Below are 18,669 nucleotides of genomic sequence, written 5' to 3' on the forward strand. Positions count from 1 at the left end.
CTCTGGTTCCCCTTCTAATAAATCATTCATGTTGTATTCCCTTATATTTAACTTTCTATTACTATTTTGCCTTGTTGTTACCAATTCCAGGTTATAATCTCCTGCACAATACACTTCTCCTTGTGCAAACTTATCAATTTCCCCAAATAGCTTTTTTAAATACTTTTTTTGATTTTTGTTTGGGGCATATATACACACTAAAGTGATTCTAATTTTTTCAATTTTCCCTTTAATCATTACCCATCTCCCATCTGAATCCCTTTTTACCATTTCCACTTGGAAGTCTATTGTATTTTTAATTAAAATTGCCACACCCCGTGCTCTATTTGAACCTCTCGATTCATACACCTGTCCCCAAATCCTATCATTAAATAATGGAGTATGGTCCTTTCTCTTATGACATTCTTGTAAAAGCAGAATGCCAACTTTATAATCCTTTACCATTTTCATAACTTTTGCCCTTCTTTGTGGAGTTGATAAACCATTAACATTATGAGACATTATTACTACTTCACCCATAACCAGGTATTATTTGCATTTACCCTCCTGTAGTTTCTTTCCCCTGTCTGCTTGTCTTCCCATCCTCCCCCATGCCCCCCAGAGTCCAGACCTCTCCCTCCTCCCATCAGAGGGAGACCTGAAAGAGTTTTCCCTTTGTTCTCTTCCATTCCCAGACTCCCTCCCACCGGTGACTGCGTTGCCATCCACTGCTCTCCCCTCCTGCATCGTCTTTTACCCCTTTAACCCCATTTGTCCAAATTTCATTATTCCACAAATGTTAGGCTGTTCATTCTTAAGTCTCTGTACTAGATCTCGTTTCAATTCTTCTATTCTCCTCTCTAATTTTCTGTTTTTTAAGATCTCTTAATTGTTTTTCTATAGATTTAATTTGTTCTAAATCCAGGTCCTTCAAATTCCTTAAAGTTCTCTTTTCTTCCCTGTCCTTTGGATCTCCCATTGCAAATAGACTCTGAAGTAAGTCTGTCTCTGTTGGTCCGCCTCTCTCTGCAGTCTCCAGCTCCCTCGATGCTTCTTGTCCAGTCGGCTTGTCCTTGGTCTTATCTGATTCCTCCTCCAGACCGTCTGTTTCTTTTCCGTCTGTATCCAGTTTTAACTGTTTAAGCATTTTCCTCCCACTTTCCAAGTCGGAAGCTTTATATAATTTATTGTCTTTATATACAATTAGGGTGGCTGGAAAAGCCCAGGTATAACGTTGTCCTTTCCTTTCCAAAGTTCCTGTAATTTCCCTCATTTCTGCTCTCTTTCCCAATGTCTCTGAAGATAAATCCAGGAGTGGCCATACTTTACTGCCAGCCAAGGTCAGGTTCTTCATTTTCCTCAATTTTCGATAAACAATGTCCCTTTCAGCCTCCCTTGTGAACCGTATCAAAATATCCTTGGGTTTCCTGCCTCCTCTGAAAGCCCAATGTATCCTCTCGATTCCTTGCGATGGGACCTGAGCATTTGTTGCAAGCCACTCAGCTATAACTTCCTTCAGATTCTCCTTTATCTGAAGACTCTCTCCTGCTGCTCTCAAACGCAGATTGGCTCTTCGGGATCTGTCCTCGAGGTCAGCAACTTTATCTAGAAGTTTTCTATTAATGTCTCTCAGAGTGATTAATTCACCTTTTTGTCTTCTGATCTCCGCTGCTGCCTCCTTAAACTTTTCTTGGCATTCTTCCACTTTATTCTCTATCAGCCCGAGTTTGCTATTAATTTGTGTGATTTGCTCTCTTGTCTGCTCATTTCCCTGTCTTAAAATCTCCATGTTTAATTTAAGATGTTCCAATGTAGTTATAATTTTGTTCAATTTTTCTTCCTCCCCTTCCTTCTCCTTTCTGTCCGCCATACTCACAGTTGTCCGAACTTCTGTTTGGATTCTGAGATTTATGGCTTCAGTCACCTTTGATTGTGACCTCCCAGCCTTCTCTCTTTTCTCCTTTGATCCGGACTCCAGTTAAGGAGAGATTTATGACCCTTTATGGGCTTTTTGAGGCTTTAATTGCCTTTATAGTTAGGAGAGCAATTAGGCACGTCTACTCTCGTTGACGCATGCGCAGCTCCCCAATAATTCAACTATCATCAATGTACTTCTACATAAAATTCATGTTCGTTAAAGTTTTTTTCAAAATTATCTGTTTACTATAGCAATAGCTGTTTGGCTGAAATATGTAATGTATATTAACATTTCTTTTGACAGATTGCACTCACCATATGGATAAAGATATATCTTCCATTTTAGGAAGTCTTTTTTTAGAAAGTTGTTTGTTCTTTTGTTACCTTTGAGATTTAAGAGCAAGGTAGAGCAGGCATCACCTTGTTCAAAGTCACCCAAAGCAACAGATGTAAAACCTGCATTCAGTTAGTGCTTTCTAGAAGACATAACTCACAGAGCCAGTGTTTGGTGGGGGGATGTCGCTATTACATGTTTACAAGGAAAGTTCAAAGCAAGAACAACGAGAAACCAACGGATTGGTAATAAAGACTTATTAAGGACAAAGAAAAGGTTATCAAAATGTTAGGAAGTCTGTAAAAACACTAATACAGACCTTGTTATAGAATTCAAACAGTTCCTCATGACTGAATTCCACAAACACTTTCTCCATATTCTGTGGAAGAGAAGAAAATTGCTCACAGCGTTAGGCTATATAACATATTAGCTACAGCATTCTCCACATGACAGTTCCCTTTAAGTTTTAACTTGAATTGTATGGACATAGAAAAACTGTGTTATTTCAACAAACCTATTCATGATACACTGTATTATGGGAAAGCATTTCAATCTCCATTTTCATGTGCCCCTCTGGAAATTATTTTTCAAGGTGTTATAAAGTGCTAGGAAGAAAATTATTTCGTTATCTTTTTTTCCAAAAGAACATTTAAAACAGAAGATTATGTTTCGATTCTTTTGGCAGTAAGTACCAATCTAATGAGACACTGGAGACAGAGGATGTGACTGAACTCACAGATCCATTAAAGTGAACTCACCAGCAGAGAACTAATACCTCACATTAATCTAACAGTTATGGTCTTGCCATGCTGAGTTTGCTACAGTCGTTTACACAGACACTCAGCCAAAGTTAACAACACAACTGCTTCAAAGCAGTGCTTAAATATCAGCAATATCTGAAACTACTTGTGGTTACTGTGTTTATCTTGCTCACTTTTTGCTGCAAGTTTGATGTGGGTGGTATATCACTTTGTAAGGTCTCTTACTAGGAACTGTTGAGTAAATATTGTAATTCAAGTGTAGTGAGATTATTGATACTTGATTCTGTTAGCTGACCTATTGGTATGTGTTGTTCCTATATAGGTATACTTGACTTAATGTTATGATGGGTTGTAGTTGTAACTGTGATTTTTGTATGTATATATTTTTGTGAATGATGACAGAATGGTGACGTGGGGAAATCTGTGCTAGCTGATGGAGAAGTAAAATATTTTACTTTGTATTTTTAATTTTAATCCATATTTAGATCCAGCCATATACACTCTTAAATTGATGTTATTTTTATTTTGTTGTTAATTGACATCACATCAACTTCGAGGTGAAGAGACCTTCAAGTCACCCTATTATCAACAGTTCTGCAAGGTCTTGCTGATAATCATGGCTTCCTTGTAATGTGGTTGTCCTCTTTTCAGATTGTTTATAAATATCAAATCTGTAATTATGCTAGGTTTAAAGATAAAATTTGTAAAATGCAGTTTCCCACCAAAGGATGAAGTCTGTTAAATGTGAGTGCTTAGTTCCAAAAAAAGAAAGAAAAAAGAAAGGTTGCATGCATTAGATTCTGCCACTTCGTTCAACTGTTTCCAAGAAAAGGGACCAGCAGAGTGAACCTTCCGGAAGAGGAAACAATGCCTATCTTTTAAAGTGGATATTAACAGCTATAAAATCACTGGGGCCGGCATGTCTACCTCGATGCCTCCTCCTTCCTTTCGCAGAAAAAGGATCCTTTCTAGCAGTTTAGGGAAACATATAAAGGGTCCGTAATTTGTATGAGAGGTTAGTCTTAACTCTGATGGAGGGAATAAAGCAATGCTGGGAATGGAAAGTGAATAAAAAAGAAGAACTGGAAAGGGGTTTCTTTCTGCCATGAGTCCTGCTGATCCTTTCTGTAAGGGACTTAATATGCTAAAACGAAAGAAAAAGATTTGTAAAACATTCTGCCAGGTCTTAAAACGAGAATGAATCAACAAGTGGCTTCAGGGAGGAGAGAACGCGGGATCTATTTCTGAATAATGTTTCAGTGTCACTGTCTTAGTGTCCCAATCAGTTTATTACCCACAATCTAAATCAATGCTAATGAACAATACAAATATTACAAAATATTACTGGAAGCTTGTTGTGCACACTAAATAAACAAAACTTGGACCATTTGCTTAACTGTCAATCAAGATTTGGCATCGGTAAGCTCTGCTCCTGAGTTGCTAAAATCTGAATGGTTTCATTCACACACATTTGCTGAGCAAAAGCTTCAATGTACTTCTATTAATTTAAATCTTAAATTTTTGAAAGGATGGAACATAATTACATTTTTAAAAATAAGATGTGGCTTGCATTTAAGATGACTATTACAGAAGGAATGCATTTTGGTCTCACCATCAGCTAAAACGTTGAAGACTAAAATTTTAAAGACAAGAAAAGTTAGGGAAAAGTGAAAAATAAATACATTAAAAACTTTGCATACAGGTTTCTAATTAAAAATGGGTACTGTGCCATTATTTGGGCGGAGGCCACAAGGGGGCACTAGAGGGAGGATAGTCCATTTTACAGGGGGGAGTTAGAGGAAAACCATTTCCGCTGGTTATTTCCCCTCCCCACCTCCCATGTCATAAGCATGGGCTGTTTCCACGACAAGGATATGGGGATAACAAGAAAACGGGGAAATGGTTTTACACCTCCACCCCCAAAAAATTGACTAGTCTTCTCTCTCTAGCGTGCGGCCCCTTGTGGCTACCACCCAGATAATGGAACAGTACCCAAAAATGTTTCAATAAGCTTAAGTTGCCTTAGTTGTCATTAAGGATTTGGGGAAAATAATAATAATAAATGCACATTCAGAATCCAAACATAATATAACATTCATCATTGGAAACAAAACCCTAAAGAAACAGATATGCAACTTATAATACATCTGAATGTTTTGAGCACTAGATGTATGTGTATTTATCTTCAGACTGCCTGTCGACTTATGGCAATCCCATGAATGCCATGAGGTTTTCTTGTGTAAGAAATACTTAGGAGTTGATCTTGCCAGTTTCCTCATCTGAAAGTAATATTGTAGATCTTCCTAGGTGCGCTTAGTACTCCTATATCCAAGTACTAACCAGGGCAACCCCTGCAGAGTCTCCAATACAGGATAGCAGTACACAGTATCCACAAAGCTCTTCTTCATCACCACATTTCAAATGAGTTGATTCTCTTCCTAATCAATTTTCTTTACTGTCCAGGTTTCACAATTAATCATAGAAATTGGAAATATGATGGCACGCACAATCCTAACTTTAGTGTTCAGTTTGTTAGGCAGTCATTTTTGGGCAACCTAATTATGAAGATCAACAGTGTTACTGCCCAGTATGTACTTTAATTTAATTGGAAATGAGAAGATGGGTGGGGGGAAATTTCAGAGTCTTAAATAGAAGAGAACAATTAAAATCTGTTCTACTTGTGAACCTTAATGCTAGCTTGGCTGCTTTTCCCATAATGCAGAAAGTTATTTTTATCTTCAGTAACAATTATGAAGAGATCCTTTTTGGCTCTGTGAGCTTTTTAGTTTTCATATGTAGTTTATTGTGTTTAAATTTCTACTGGTCTGTAGCCATGAGGAATTATCATTAACCTTAGCTGATCTCAACAGACCTCTCCAGGTTATCAAAGTGCACCTGATTTTTTTTCAGAAAAGTTCATGAACAATGTTATCTTTTTTTAAAAAAAAAATGACAGAGTTGCATCAAAATCCTTAAAGCCTACTGAACAATTAAGAACTTGAACTAGCCATCAACTGCACTGAAATTTAAAGTAACACAACAACCTCATAGTGCTGGGGGACTTCAATGTCCATGCTGAGACCAACCTTTCAGGCGTGGCTCAGGACTTCATGGCCTCCATGGCAACCATGGGGCTGTCCCAACTAGTATCTGGCCCCACCCACAGAATTGGGCACACGCTTGACTTGGTTTTCTGTCAGGGATGGAAGGAAGGTGGAGGTGTGGAGGAGCTTACCATCGCTCCGTTGCCATGGACTGACCATTACCTGATAGGTTTAGACTTACTGCGCCCCACAACTTCCGTAGGGGAGGAGGACTGATTAAGATGGTCCGCCCCAGGAGGCTCATGGATCCGGATGGTTTCCTGATGGCTCTTGGGGAGTTTCCCGCCACCTCGGCTGGTGATTCTGTCGATGCCCTTGTTGCTCTCTGGAATAGGGAGATGACTAGGGCAATAGAAACGATTGTTCCGGAAAGCCCCCTCTCGAGTACCAGAGCTAAACCATCTCCTTGGTTTACCGAGGAGTTGGCAGTGATGAAGCAAAAGAAGAGGGGACTAGAGTGCGTGTGGCGTTCAAAGCCGAATGAGTCAAACCGAACACGGCTATGCTCTTATCTTAAGGCATATGCCGTGGCAATAGATGCTGCAAAGAACTCTTTCTTTGCAGCTAATATTGCGTCCGCACAGAACCGTCCAGCGGAGCTGTTCCGAGTTGTCAGAGGTTTGTTATATCCTGTCCCTCAAGACGGGATCCCTGACAACTCGGCAGCTTGCTGTGAAGCATTTGCTCAGTTCTTTGCAGACAAAGTTGCTTTGATCCATTCTGGCTTGGACACCATATTAAAGGCAGTCTCTGAGGATGTAACAAGTGCACCTGCTTGTCCTATTTTGATGGATTCGTTTCAATTGGTTCAGCTCGAGGATGTGGAAAAGGTGCTTGGAGAGGTGAGGGCTACCACATGCATCCTAGACCCCTGCCCATCCTGGCTGGTGAGAGAAGCCAGAGGGGGTTTGGCCGAGTGGGTGAAGGTGGTGGTGAATGCCTCCCTTCGGGAAGGCATATTTCCAGTGAGCCACAAATTGGCTGTAATCAAACCGCTGTTGAAGAAGCCATCACTGGATCCTACTCAACTGGATAACTATCGGCATATTTCCAATCTCACCTTTTTGGGCAAGGTTGTGGAACGTGTGGTGGCCGCACAACTCCAGGCATTCTTGGATGACACTGATTTTCTAGATCCGGCACAGTCTGGCTTCAGGCCGGGGCATGGTACCGAGGCAGCCTTGGTCGCCTTAGTCGATGATCTACGCCAGGAACTGGACAGGGGAAGTGTGTCCCTGCTGGTTCTGCTGGACCTCTCAGCGGTCTTCAATACCGTTGATCATGGTATCCTTCTAGGATGCCTTGCCGGGATGAGTCTCGGAGGTACTGTTTTACAGTGGCTCCAGTCCTTTCCGGAGGGTCGTTCCCAGATGGTGTTACTGGGGAACACCTGCTCGGCCTCACAGCCATTGACTTGTGGGGTCCTGCAGGGTTCAGTACTGTCCCCCATGTTGTTCAACATATACATGAAGCTGCTGGGAAAGATCATCAGGAGTTTCGTGGTGCAGTGTCATCTGTAAGCACATGATGCCCAGCTCTGTCACTCCTTTCCACCTGTCACTAAGGAGGCTGTTCAGGTCCTGAACTGGTGTCTGGCCGCTGTGTCGGACTGGGTGAGGGCGAACAAACTGAAATTGAATCCAGACAAGACAGAGGTCCTCCTGGTCAGTCGCAGGGCTGAACAGGGTATAGGGTTACAGCCTGTGTTGGACGGGGTCCACAGTCTGGGTGTTCTCCTGGACTCATCGCTGAGCCTGGAACCCCAGGTTTTGGCGGTGGCCAGGGGAGCATTCCCACAACTAAGACTTGTGTGCCAGCTGCACCCATACCTTGGGAGGTCTGACTTGGCCACAGTGGTCCACGCTAGTTACATCCCATTTGGACTACTGCAACGCGCTCTATGTGGCCCGGAAGCTCCAACTAGTACAACGGACGGCAGCCAGATTAATAACCGGAGCGGCTTACAGGGAGTGCACTACTCCCTTGTTAAGCCAGCTCCACTGGCTGCCGATATGCTACCGAGCCCAATTCAAAGTGCTCATTTTGACCTACAAAGCCCTACGGTTCTGGCCCATCTTACCTGTCCAAATGTATCTCCCCCTATGAGCCTTCTAGAACTCTTAGATCATTGGGGAGGCCCTGCTCTCGGTCCCACCAGCCTCGCAGGTATGGCTGGTGGGAACGAGGGACAGGGCCTTCACGGTGGTGGCTGCTCGGCTGTGAAACACCCTCCCCAGCAACATACGGCAGATACCAACTCTCCTAGGTTTCAGGAAAGCCTTAAAGACATGGTTGTGCACACAAGCTTTTAATGAATGAGAACATGGACTTTACATGACCTGTACCAAGACTTATGTTGAGGATTCTGGATGAATGGATTTTAATCTTGGATATGTTTAAAATTTTATATAATGTGATTTTATTTTGTAATGGTATCTGTTTTTGTATGAGTTGTTTTGTACACTGTTTTTAGGCACTGAATTTTTGCCTATTTATTGGAAGCCACCTTGAGTCCCCCCGGGGAGAAAGGCGGGGTAAAAATGATGTAAATAAATAAATAAATAAACAAGTTTGGGAAAGGTCTCTAGCCAGAAATATCTACCGCAGAACTTTAGTAAAACCTTCTACAAATAACAAGAATGAGAATAAGAGAAATAATAATCATAATCATAATACTCAGTTTCCTTTCTCCCACAACACTGGTACCCAAGTAGCCCACAACAAATTCAAGAGATTGTACCTAGAGTTCTAACTGGAGTGATGTCTGGACTCTATCCATCATATATACAAGAAGGAGGATTTCTAGATATTATCTAAAATGTTCTGTATCCATCTTCTTCAATGCCCTGCCCTCCTGATGATTTGGACAACTCCCACCATGCCCATATGGACATATGGGATTGTAGTTCAGAACTTCTGGAGGGCACCAAATTGAGGAAGTGCCTTCAAAGTTTTCCTGAACCCAATCAGACAAATTCACAGACAGCAGTGTCACATGGATCCTTTTTTTAAAAAAAACAAAAAAACCAAAACATCATGGCTTTTTGTACAGCTCCATCTGAGATGTGCTCTGTGTGATCTTTTCTCAAACAAGAAAATTGTGACATGAAAACTGAAACTTAGGACATTCTACTCAACTCTTAAATAAAACTGGCATAAGTGGCAGGTGACAATTTTAAAACTAAAAACTCCTTTTGAAAGAGATGCAATACCAAGGCAAATTTATGTCACGCACATCTAGGAAAGCAGATGGAGAGACAGGTTGGCTTGTCTCTTTAAAATATGTATGCATAACAGTAGTATTATATAGCTCTTAATTCACCCAAAGTATCATAATTTTCCCTACAGTCTGTTGCTTAAAATGAACTTCAGCATATATGTCTTTAAGTTTGAAGAATTGTATATTAGTAAGCATTTAATTTAAAAAATAGATGTTTACTAACCTTTGCATTTTGTATTACTTGTCCAATTTAATCCTAACTGAAAGGAAACTTTTTCATATTTTCTTTAACACCCCCCCCAATTCACTGTCTAGCCATTCACTCTCTCCTGAAAGAGCTGTACTAGTTGTCAATTAAAGACTAACAAGAAAGAATAAGATACATCTTAAGATGCTTGAAATATGATCTATTATTAGCTGTAATGTCCAATGCATTTCAACCTATGTATACTTTTAAGATTCTTCAGAAGCTATTTAAAATCACAAAAGCACAATACATAAATGCATACCCTCATAATAATAATAAACTTATTATTATTGAACATTGCTCCTGATCTATTGATATCCACTTTGAATCAAAAGTGCAGAAGTTTTCTAAACAGGACTTTAAAAACTGAAAGAGAGAACCATGATATTAGTAAGGCCACCATATGTCATATAGACAAACACAGTCTTTAAACTCTGAGGATGGGGTGCAGAAACAAAAATAGTGTGAGGAAAGCTATGTTCTTGGACCACATCACACAAAATCCCTGGGCAAATGCTGGTTAGAAGATTTCAGGAAATATAGTCTGAAATCATAGCTTCAAGCTCTGAACAAACTGTAATTAATTGGCAAGCAGGTTCATAAGTTTAATGTTATTAAAATACTTTAAAAATTTGTTCTATACATAGAATTATTTATTTCTAAGAACTGGATGAGAAATTTCAACCTAGAAAGAAGAAGTGGACATTTTGTTCGGACTCCCTTCACCTGATGAAAAGGAATTTTCCTCAAGGCAAATCTTGACTACAATTTCTTCAGTACCAATCTCTCATGTGGCACAATAACTTCTGTTGCTTTACAATCTTAACCAGAACGGAATGAACAAATTAGTTTACCAATAGCTATTAATCAGAATATAGAGTTTGTTAATTCTTGTATTTCTTAACTGTCTGTGTACAAATATGTAAGTATGATTTACAGGCATGGGCAAACTTTTTTTCCCTGGGCTCGCATGCCAGACCTGGCCAAGAGGACCGGGCTGGGATGGAGGGCTAGGCCAGGAGGGAGGGTGGGGCAGGCCAGGAAGAAGGTAGGGTTGGGGGGTGAGGCGGGCCTGAGAGGAGGCAGGCTTGGGGGTGAGGCAAGCCCGGGAGGAAGTGAGTCGGGGGTTGGAGGCGCAAGGGGCAGGAGGGGTGGGGCCACATCACTCTCTGACTTTCCTTCCAGCATAAGGATGGAGCCTCACCCCATCCTTATCCTGGGAGGAGGCTGAAGCTTTGGAGCTCCCTCAGCTCCTGACTGCCTCTCCCTTCTGCCAGCATGAGGACGGGCCACCTCTCCTGACACTGAGAAAAGGGAGAGACAGGTGACGGGCGAGGGGGTTTTGGAACTACCTTGGCTCCCACCTGCCTCCTTCCCTGGGCTGTGCTTCTCCCAGAATCAGTACAGGGCCGCTCGCCCCATCCTAATGCTGGCACTCCAGAGGGCTCCCAGCCGCCACATGCCTTCCTCTCTCATTCTTTCGGCATAAGGACATGGCAAGCCGTCACATCCTTATGCCCAGAGGATGAGAAAAATTTGGAGGGCCAGGCATAAGTGCCCAGAGGACCATATTTGGCCCGCAAGCCTTAGTTTACCCATGTCTGATTCAGCAGTAAAGACATGGACATGAGATTCAATATGTGTTAGAGTATGTAGAGTTGCTTTGAAAATAATTAAGGTTTGGTATCACTATGTAATAGGACCTTTTACAATTTTCTGAACTCAACTGATTAAATTAAGAAAGAGGTTCTACTGCAACAGGTATTTCATTATTCCAAAAGGGTGCCTTACAGATTAACGCCCAGCAATTGTTTTCTATCCAGACATACTGTATCTGCTGGAAAAATATATACCTTAATCATATTATCCTACATCGAGATTTGAGAGGGATAGAAGGTTAAAAAAATGAACTCCTTGTTCTGCAGTCAGGGTTTGCTTGCCAGAAACAGTAATATTTTAATCACAGGAATAAATCAACATAGCATTTTATCTTTTAAATTACATTACTGCATAACTCTGGAGTAATTAAGCAATTTACCACACAAGAGAGACAGCCAATAAAGAAATGTAATACTTTAATACATTTCAGCAATGTTGCTGTCACCCTAGACATAAAAAACAAGACGAAGGTGTTTTCATCGATGTTTCTGATTACTGCAGATAACAGTATTTGCTGCTTCATCAAAAGAAAGGCAAGAACTTGTATGGGGTATGTGTGTGTCAAAACATGGTTATCAGTATCACATTTCTAATGGTTCTGAATTTTTCTAGTCCCAAATAAACAAAAATTGACATTTTCTACCTGAGAACCACTGTAGTGTACAAGCTGTTTGAGCATTGGACTCGGAACTCTGGGAGATTAGGGTCCCAACCCCCAGGGCCAACTGGGTGACCTTAGGTCAGTCAGTTTTTCCAGAGGAAGGCAAAAGCAAGCCCCCTCTGAACAAATCTTGCCAAGAAAATCCCATGATATCTTTTTCTTAGAATCTGAAATTTACATGTATTCAAGGCTGAGATTCACTCATTTCTCAATCATGTGGTTAAATATCTATTTAATTCCTCTTGTCACATTTTAAACATTCAAGAGAAACCTGGATTCTTTACCAGATATCTAGCCATCTGCAGCTTGGGTAAGAACCTTTCCCCTTGTGCATTGGTTCCACACAGAGCCATGGCTGGCCCTGCCTTTGTAATACTTCAAAAAGACCAGAACCTAAAAATCACAACACAATGTGGGTTTCCAAGATCAATTCATACCTTGTTTTCTAAAGGAAGTTATAGAAAAGAGTAAATGAGAATCAAAAAGTGCTATATTCTAAAGTTTTTCATAACTGGTAGTTTCCGGTTAGAAAGGAGACCAAACATTTAGATTAATGCAACAATTATGTTCCTTACAGGCTTAACAGCAATATAAATGGTTATAAAGTTGAATAGCCAGGTGGCAGGGTATAGAGTTTCCTGTTTCTGATCTATTCTTCTTCTTTAACAAAGAGAGTCCATTTCTAACATCTGGATTGACATTTATTCTAAGCTTTCCACGAAAATGACCTGACTTTGGATTACAATACCAAGTGTTGCGATAATACTAGAAAACAGCTAAAATATAAAACAAATCTCTGGAAAGAACCAAAATGTAAAATATTGCACCAAATCTATGTTGTAATTCACAGGTAAGAACCTTTCTGAGCTTTCACATTTCACCCCTCAAAGAATCATTTCATCTGAAGAGAAGGGCAAGATCTCCCTACCACTGTAGCAAACTAAAGTGTTGAGTTTGCAGCGGAATGCCCCTTTGATGAACCACATTTTCCTTCCCTCTTCTCTATGTGGCATGAAGTAGTTCAGTGTTATTCCAGTCTGATCAATCCTGGTATAATAAATCCATTAAAAGCAGATAAGCTTGAGCATATGCCCATGGCATGCATAACACTGTATTAGGTTCTTTTGGACAGAAAATACTGAAAGAGTTTTTAAACTAACCTGTAATATATAATTACTGTACCTTGCAGAAATATTCACCACTATCAGTTTTGACATATTTGTTGTGGTAAAACCTGAAACTGACATGAATTCAATTGGCATTCTCACAATTTGATATACACAAGATACCTCAGTCCAGTTGAGCCTCTATGGCAAGACATGCAAGTTACTGTTTGCCAACAGTCTTGATCCAATCTGATAGAGGTTGGGCAATTTTGCAATACGGTGATGATGAGGAGGAGGAGGAGGAGGAAGAGGAGGAGGATGCACAAAATATTTGGGATCCAGATGTGGAACACTGACAGAGTTTATCTTCTAAGAAAACAGAGTTGCAATTTCTGCCAAATGTGCTTCTATCATATATTGAATCAGGGAGATGAATACTTCTGCAACCAACAAATGGTCATTTTGCTTTTCCTTATATAACTTGTGTGTTACGATAAAATATTTCCCCCTTCACATCAAGTGGCAATGATATCAGTTAAATCCATTTTAATCCCACATTGTACCCCCCAAAATGTGGAAAAGGCAATGAGATAGGAGGTAGGTAAATAATTTCTGCAAGTATCTGAGTAGAACCTACATGTGCTCAAGCCACTCTAAGAATGTATATGCAGTACAGTATGCCTTAATTAGGCACATTATCTACAACAGTGTTTGCAAAATTGAGGAGTTTTCCCCCTCTGCCTGATTATACAGTCATCAGCAACTTATTATAAGCCTACTTAGATTGCCTACAAAAATCAGGCAGCCACAGGGAGAGATTAATTTCAGATTTGCAAAGCACAAGAGAATCTAGTCACCTGATTTAAAAGTACAGAAGACAGTACTTGTGTACTTAATTATAAAAATCATAACTCTATGCCTAGTGTTTTCACTGTATAATTGTTACTGCTTTTGATTTGCAGCAATGCTTATTAAACATTCAGGCACATTCTTACTTTTTTCTTAAACACTATGGAAAGAAAACTGAAAACAATTTTGTATGGAAGAACCCAACTACATCCGAAAGCCTGGTTAATCAACTCATGCATCTCCTCTACGACTTCTTCCATGAGATTCCACAATAATACACATCTATTTCAACAGAATTTATCCTTCTCTAAAATCAGACTGTGCCAATATTATAAATGCCTTTCCATTAAAGACAATTTATACATGAGTAGCATTTCCAATATAAATAGTTTTGATGTTCCTGGAACTTAAAGGCAAGACTGGCATTCTTATTTTATTTTTCATGTATTTTTGGTGTGTATTTTAGAGGATTTTATCAAAGGATATAAACAATGTTCACAGCAGGAGAAATTATGCAGGTATGCTGTGATTATCTGACAGTTACTTCACATTTGACAGGGACTTAGTGCATGTAGTCCCCGTGTTACAAACATATGACTTACAAATGGGCGTTAGACAATCCTTGTTTCCACTAGGCTTGTGCATTTCAGCTGAACCACAATCCGTTTCTGCTTGCCGGATTCCGGCAGACCTCCGTATCCATTTTCGTGCACCTCCTGAAAACAGGCAGGTAGCCGGATAGCCATTTTTTATCTGCAGCTGGAAAATACGGCTATATCTCGCCCACTGGCAGCAATGGGGGGGGGGGGTTCCGGGGGCTCCCCTTCCCATCATTTTAGGGCTATCGGAATGAACCTTATATCCAATATCCTTCAAGGAAGCACCCGCCGAACAAAGAGGCTTACTCCCTTTGGTGGACACTTGGAGCCAGAGAAGTGGGAGTCGCTTCCCTGGCTCCAAGCAGCCGCCAAAGAGAGAGAAAGCCACTTTGTTCGGTGGGTGCTTGGAAGGAAGCACCTGCCGAACGAAGAGGCTTACTCCCTTTGGTGACCACTTGGAGCCAGGGAAGCGACACCCGCTTCCCTGGCTCCAAGCCGCAGCCAAAGGGAGAGCAAGGAACCTGGTAATCTGAGTGATCCAGGTTGACAGAGCTGAGGTCCGCCCGTTTAACTCAGACTACCAAGGTTCTACTGTATATTTGGATGGCAGTACACTTAAAAATGGAACTGTTCTAACTTACAAACAAATTCAACTTAAGAACAAACTTACAGAACCCATCTTGTTTGTAACTTGGGGATTGCTTGCACATGGTCAAGTGTTATGCTGACTGGAAAATTATGGAGGGTACCAAGCTGGAGAAAGCTGGCCTAATTCCGACTATTAAATACAGTGTTCCACCATTAAGATTTTAAAAGCAATAGCCGCTGTCCCCTGAAAAAAGGATTTGGCAAAGAAAGTGAGGAAATACCACATGTTAATGTCAATAACCTATTCAAAGTGACCTGACAGCAGTCACCACTAGAATCAGTGAAGCAAATGCATAAGAATATTCCTGCAGGATCCGAGCAATAGTAAATATAACAATGTATACTCCTTGACTTAAAATATTGAAAAATAGAAACATCACACTGGCAACGAAGATCCGCATAGTTAAAGCAATGGTATTCGCCGTAGTGGCCTATTGATGCGAGAGTTGGACCATAAGGGCCAGGCTTTAGCACAGCTGGCTAATCACCAGCAGCAACAGATCTCTACCGACCGAAAGGCTGGCAATTCGAAGCCCGGTCAGGGTGAGCACTCAACCTTCAGCCCAGCTCACTGTCCACCTAAGCAGTTTGAAAATAGCTGTGAGTAGAGAAATTGGGCACCACTTAAGCGGCGAGGTATTTTACGGCACCATAAAAGGAAATACTAGAAATGCTAGCTATCAAAGAACAGGAGGAAAGTTTGTGATTAAGGCCTTGTCATCATAGTGGATGGAGCGACAGCATCCCGTGGTCAGAATCGAGGATAACCTACAGGATGCTGAAGTTGGAAAAATGCTGATATAATACCTCTATCTGTTGTTATCCTGTATGTCTAACGGTATTGAATGTTTGCCGTGCATATGTTCTGTGATCCACCCTGAGTCTCCTTCAGGGTGAGAAAGGAAGAATATAAATGCTGCAAATAAATAAATAAATAAATAAATAAGGCTGAGCAAAAGAGCATAGACGCTTTTGAACTGTGGTACTGGAGGAAAATTCTGAGAGTGCCTTGGACCACAAGAAGATCAAACCAGTCCATATTCCAGGAAATATTGCCCAACTGGATCACTGGAGAGAAGGATATTAATGAAGTATTTTGGCCACATAATGAGAAGACAGGAAAGCTTGGAGAAGGTAATGATCCCAGGGAAAATGGAAGGAAAAAGGAAGAGGGGTTGACCAAAGGCATGATGGATGAATGTTATCTTTGAAGTGACCGGCTTGACCTTGAAGGACCTTAGGGTGGGTGGGCTGGTCCATGAGGTCACGAAGAGTTAGAGACTGAACAAATAAACAACAAATTCCTTGACTATGAAAGGAATTTGTGAAATTAATGGGGTTGCCATAAGTCAATCTAAAGTGACATAAGTGGTCTGCCCAAAAGTAACAAGGATGACTTTTTTAATAGTGTGGAAGGGCCAGGAAAGGAGAATGGATGTCCAGGCAGCTGAAGGGGGACCCCAGGCATACAGTCTGACCTTCTCCAGTTGATTCCACGCCTTTGTGGCAAACAGTACATTACAAAAGCACATAGCAGTTTTGTCTTTTGTTATTAGCAATAATGCAGGAAGCTGGAGCAACTTTCCTCAACTTCAAGAACAGAGAACAATGTGGCTCTTTTGAAGGCTATTCTGAATATTTCCCACCCACCATACAGCCCTGACTTGGCTCTGTGGGATTCTTTCCCTAAGCTCAGAACCCACCCCAAAGTACATCATTTCGGGACAGTAGAAAATCTCCAGGCAGCTACGACAAGGGCTTTGAACAACATCTCAAGGGAAGACTTCCTCCATTGCTATGAAGAGCAGCTGCAATACTGGAATTGCTGTATCAATTACAAAGAGCCTGTTCTGAAGGGGATACACAGTAACTGCATGTATATGCACTAAGAGAACAATTAAACAATTCTCATTTCTTTTAGGACAGATCACGTACACACACATACAGTGGTCAGCAAGATGCTCCCCAAGGCAGAGCATGAAAGCGATAGTTCTTTCTTCTTACAGTTGTTTACATCCTGTCTCTGAACATGAAGATTGCATTAGGATGCCATGGGATATGTCTAGATGGATGTATAAGGGGCAAACCAATTAGCTGACCCTCTGAAAATCAAATCAGAGGCAGAAGAAATCAGAAGCCAGCACAACTCCCTCTTTTTTTTTACAGTCTTTACAGTCATTATGCACACTATTCAGGAACAAATTTATCAGGGCTACAGTGATACACAAGAAGAAAGAGAAGTGAGTAAAACTCACGCACAAACATGTATCTCTGCAGAATCATCCACTTCACAGAGTTCTGCTCTGCATGACTCTGGATCTAACTTTTAATATATTAAAGTATCATTAAATAGCAGGTAGAAAATAATCAATCACCATAAAATAATAGAAGCTTTTTTCTCACTAGTGTCATTTCCAAACACTGTATTTTGGCAAACAGTAATTCCCAATTAGCAAAACAACAACTAGGAAAGAAAAAAACTCCTTTGAGCAAAGCAAGGCAAAATTGAACAAAAATAATTAGAAAGCTATGAAAAGGGTGATAAATGTGAACTGCTTAACAATCTCTCAGTAGTCAAGTGCCAGAATAAACACCACAAAGCTAAAAGCACAGTTGCAAGGGGGAAAGCTGGACTTTGAGATCAGCATGTCTGCTTCACAGGTCATCTTCAGTAAATAACACAATGGCATACAGGTGGCTGCTGTTAGCAAAATGATCTGATGGGATCCTTGAAAGTCTTCAGTAACAAACTAATGAGCAGGTGTGTTATCAAGTCTGCAGATGAAATCAGAAAGAAGAGTGCTGCAAAGATGCCCTTTGTTCCAGATGTACCCTGTAGAATAAAACACTGAAAGCAGGGGTGTGAGGTATGAAAAATACTGCTCTAAACCAAATCATTTGGAAGAACATTTAGCTATGTATAAATAGTCTGTATACATTGCTTCTCTTCTTTAAAGCAATTATAACAATAATACAGTCATACCATAAAATGATTGCAGCATAAAAGCAGAAATAAAATATTCTTTTTAATAAAGAAAAAGTCCAAACAATATTTTGATCCATCAAAGGCCTCCTCCAGGATGAACTCTATAGTCAGTGTACTCAAAAATGCCTCTCTTCTATATCCACTAATCTATGAAGCCTTTCTTGCTGGTGGAGACATCCAACAGAGCTTCTAAGAAAGACTTGGAAGGAAAGAAGAATCAATACTTTGGATACCCAGGATACAAGGTATCTAGGGCTTTCAAGAAATGGCATTTGGCTTTACATAAACTATTTATATCCAGAAATTGTAGCCAACCTTGAAGAAAGAGACAGAAGCTATGGATGTTTAAAAAAGAGGAAACCAAAGCAGTTTCAACTAGGGGGGAAGCTACTCTTGAACTTCTAATTTTCTTCGAAGATTCTTGAAAGGTAGCTGGGCTTCATGATCGCATTTCTCCCTACAAACTTGCACGGTCTCTTCGATCATCGGGGGAGGCTCTCCTCTCGCTCCCATCTCAATCGCAAGCACGGCTTCTGGGGATGAGGGAGAGGGCCTTCTCCGAGGTGGCCCCTCGGCTCTGGAACTCGCTCCCCAGGGAG

General features: G+C 40.8%; 1 protein-coding gene across 5 annotated transcripts in view; it reads right to left on the reverse strand.

Annotated features, from left to right (window-relative positions):
* Nucleotides 1–18,669, reverse strand: part of commd10 (COMM domain containing 10) — a 93,686-nt gene that overhangs the window by 18,647 nt on the left and 56,370 nt on the right. For 3 of the 5 annotated variants that reach the window (XR_010003485.1, XR_010003484.1, XM_062972166.1), the window contains one exon: nt 2,550–2,609. The exons of the other annotated variants lie outside the window; for them this stretch is intronic. Coding sequence is in view for 1 of the 3 variants with exons in the window: in XM_062972166.1 (XP_062828236.1) it covers nt 2,550–2,609 (60 nt within the window). In the remaining 2 variants the exon portion in view is untranslated. The remainder of the gene's footprint in view (nt 1–2,549; nt 2,610–18,669) is intronic. 5 annotated transcript variants of the gene reach the window in all.

Source organism: Anolis carolinensis, chromosome 2 (genome assembly GCF_035594765.1).
Source record: "Anolis carolinensis isolate JA03-04 chromosome 2, rAnoCar3.1.pri, whole genome shotgun sequence".
Taxonomy (NCBI): Eukaryota; Metazoa; Chordata; class Lepidosauria; order Squamata; family Dactyloidae; genus Anolis; species Anolis carolinensis.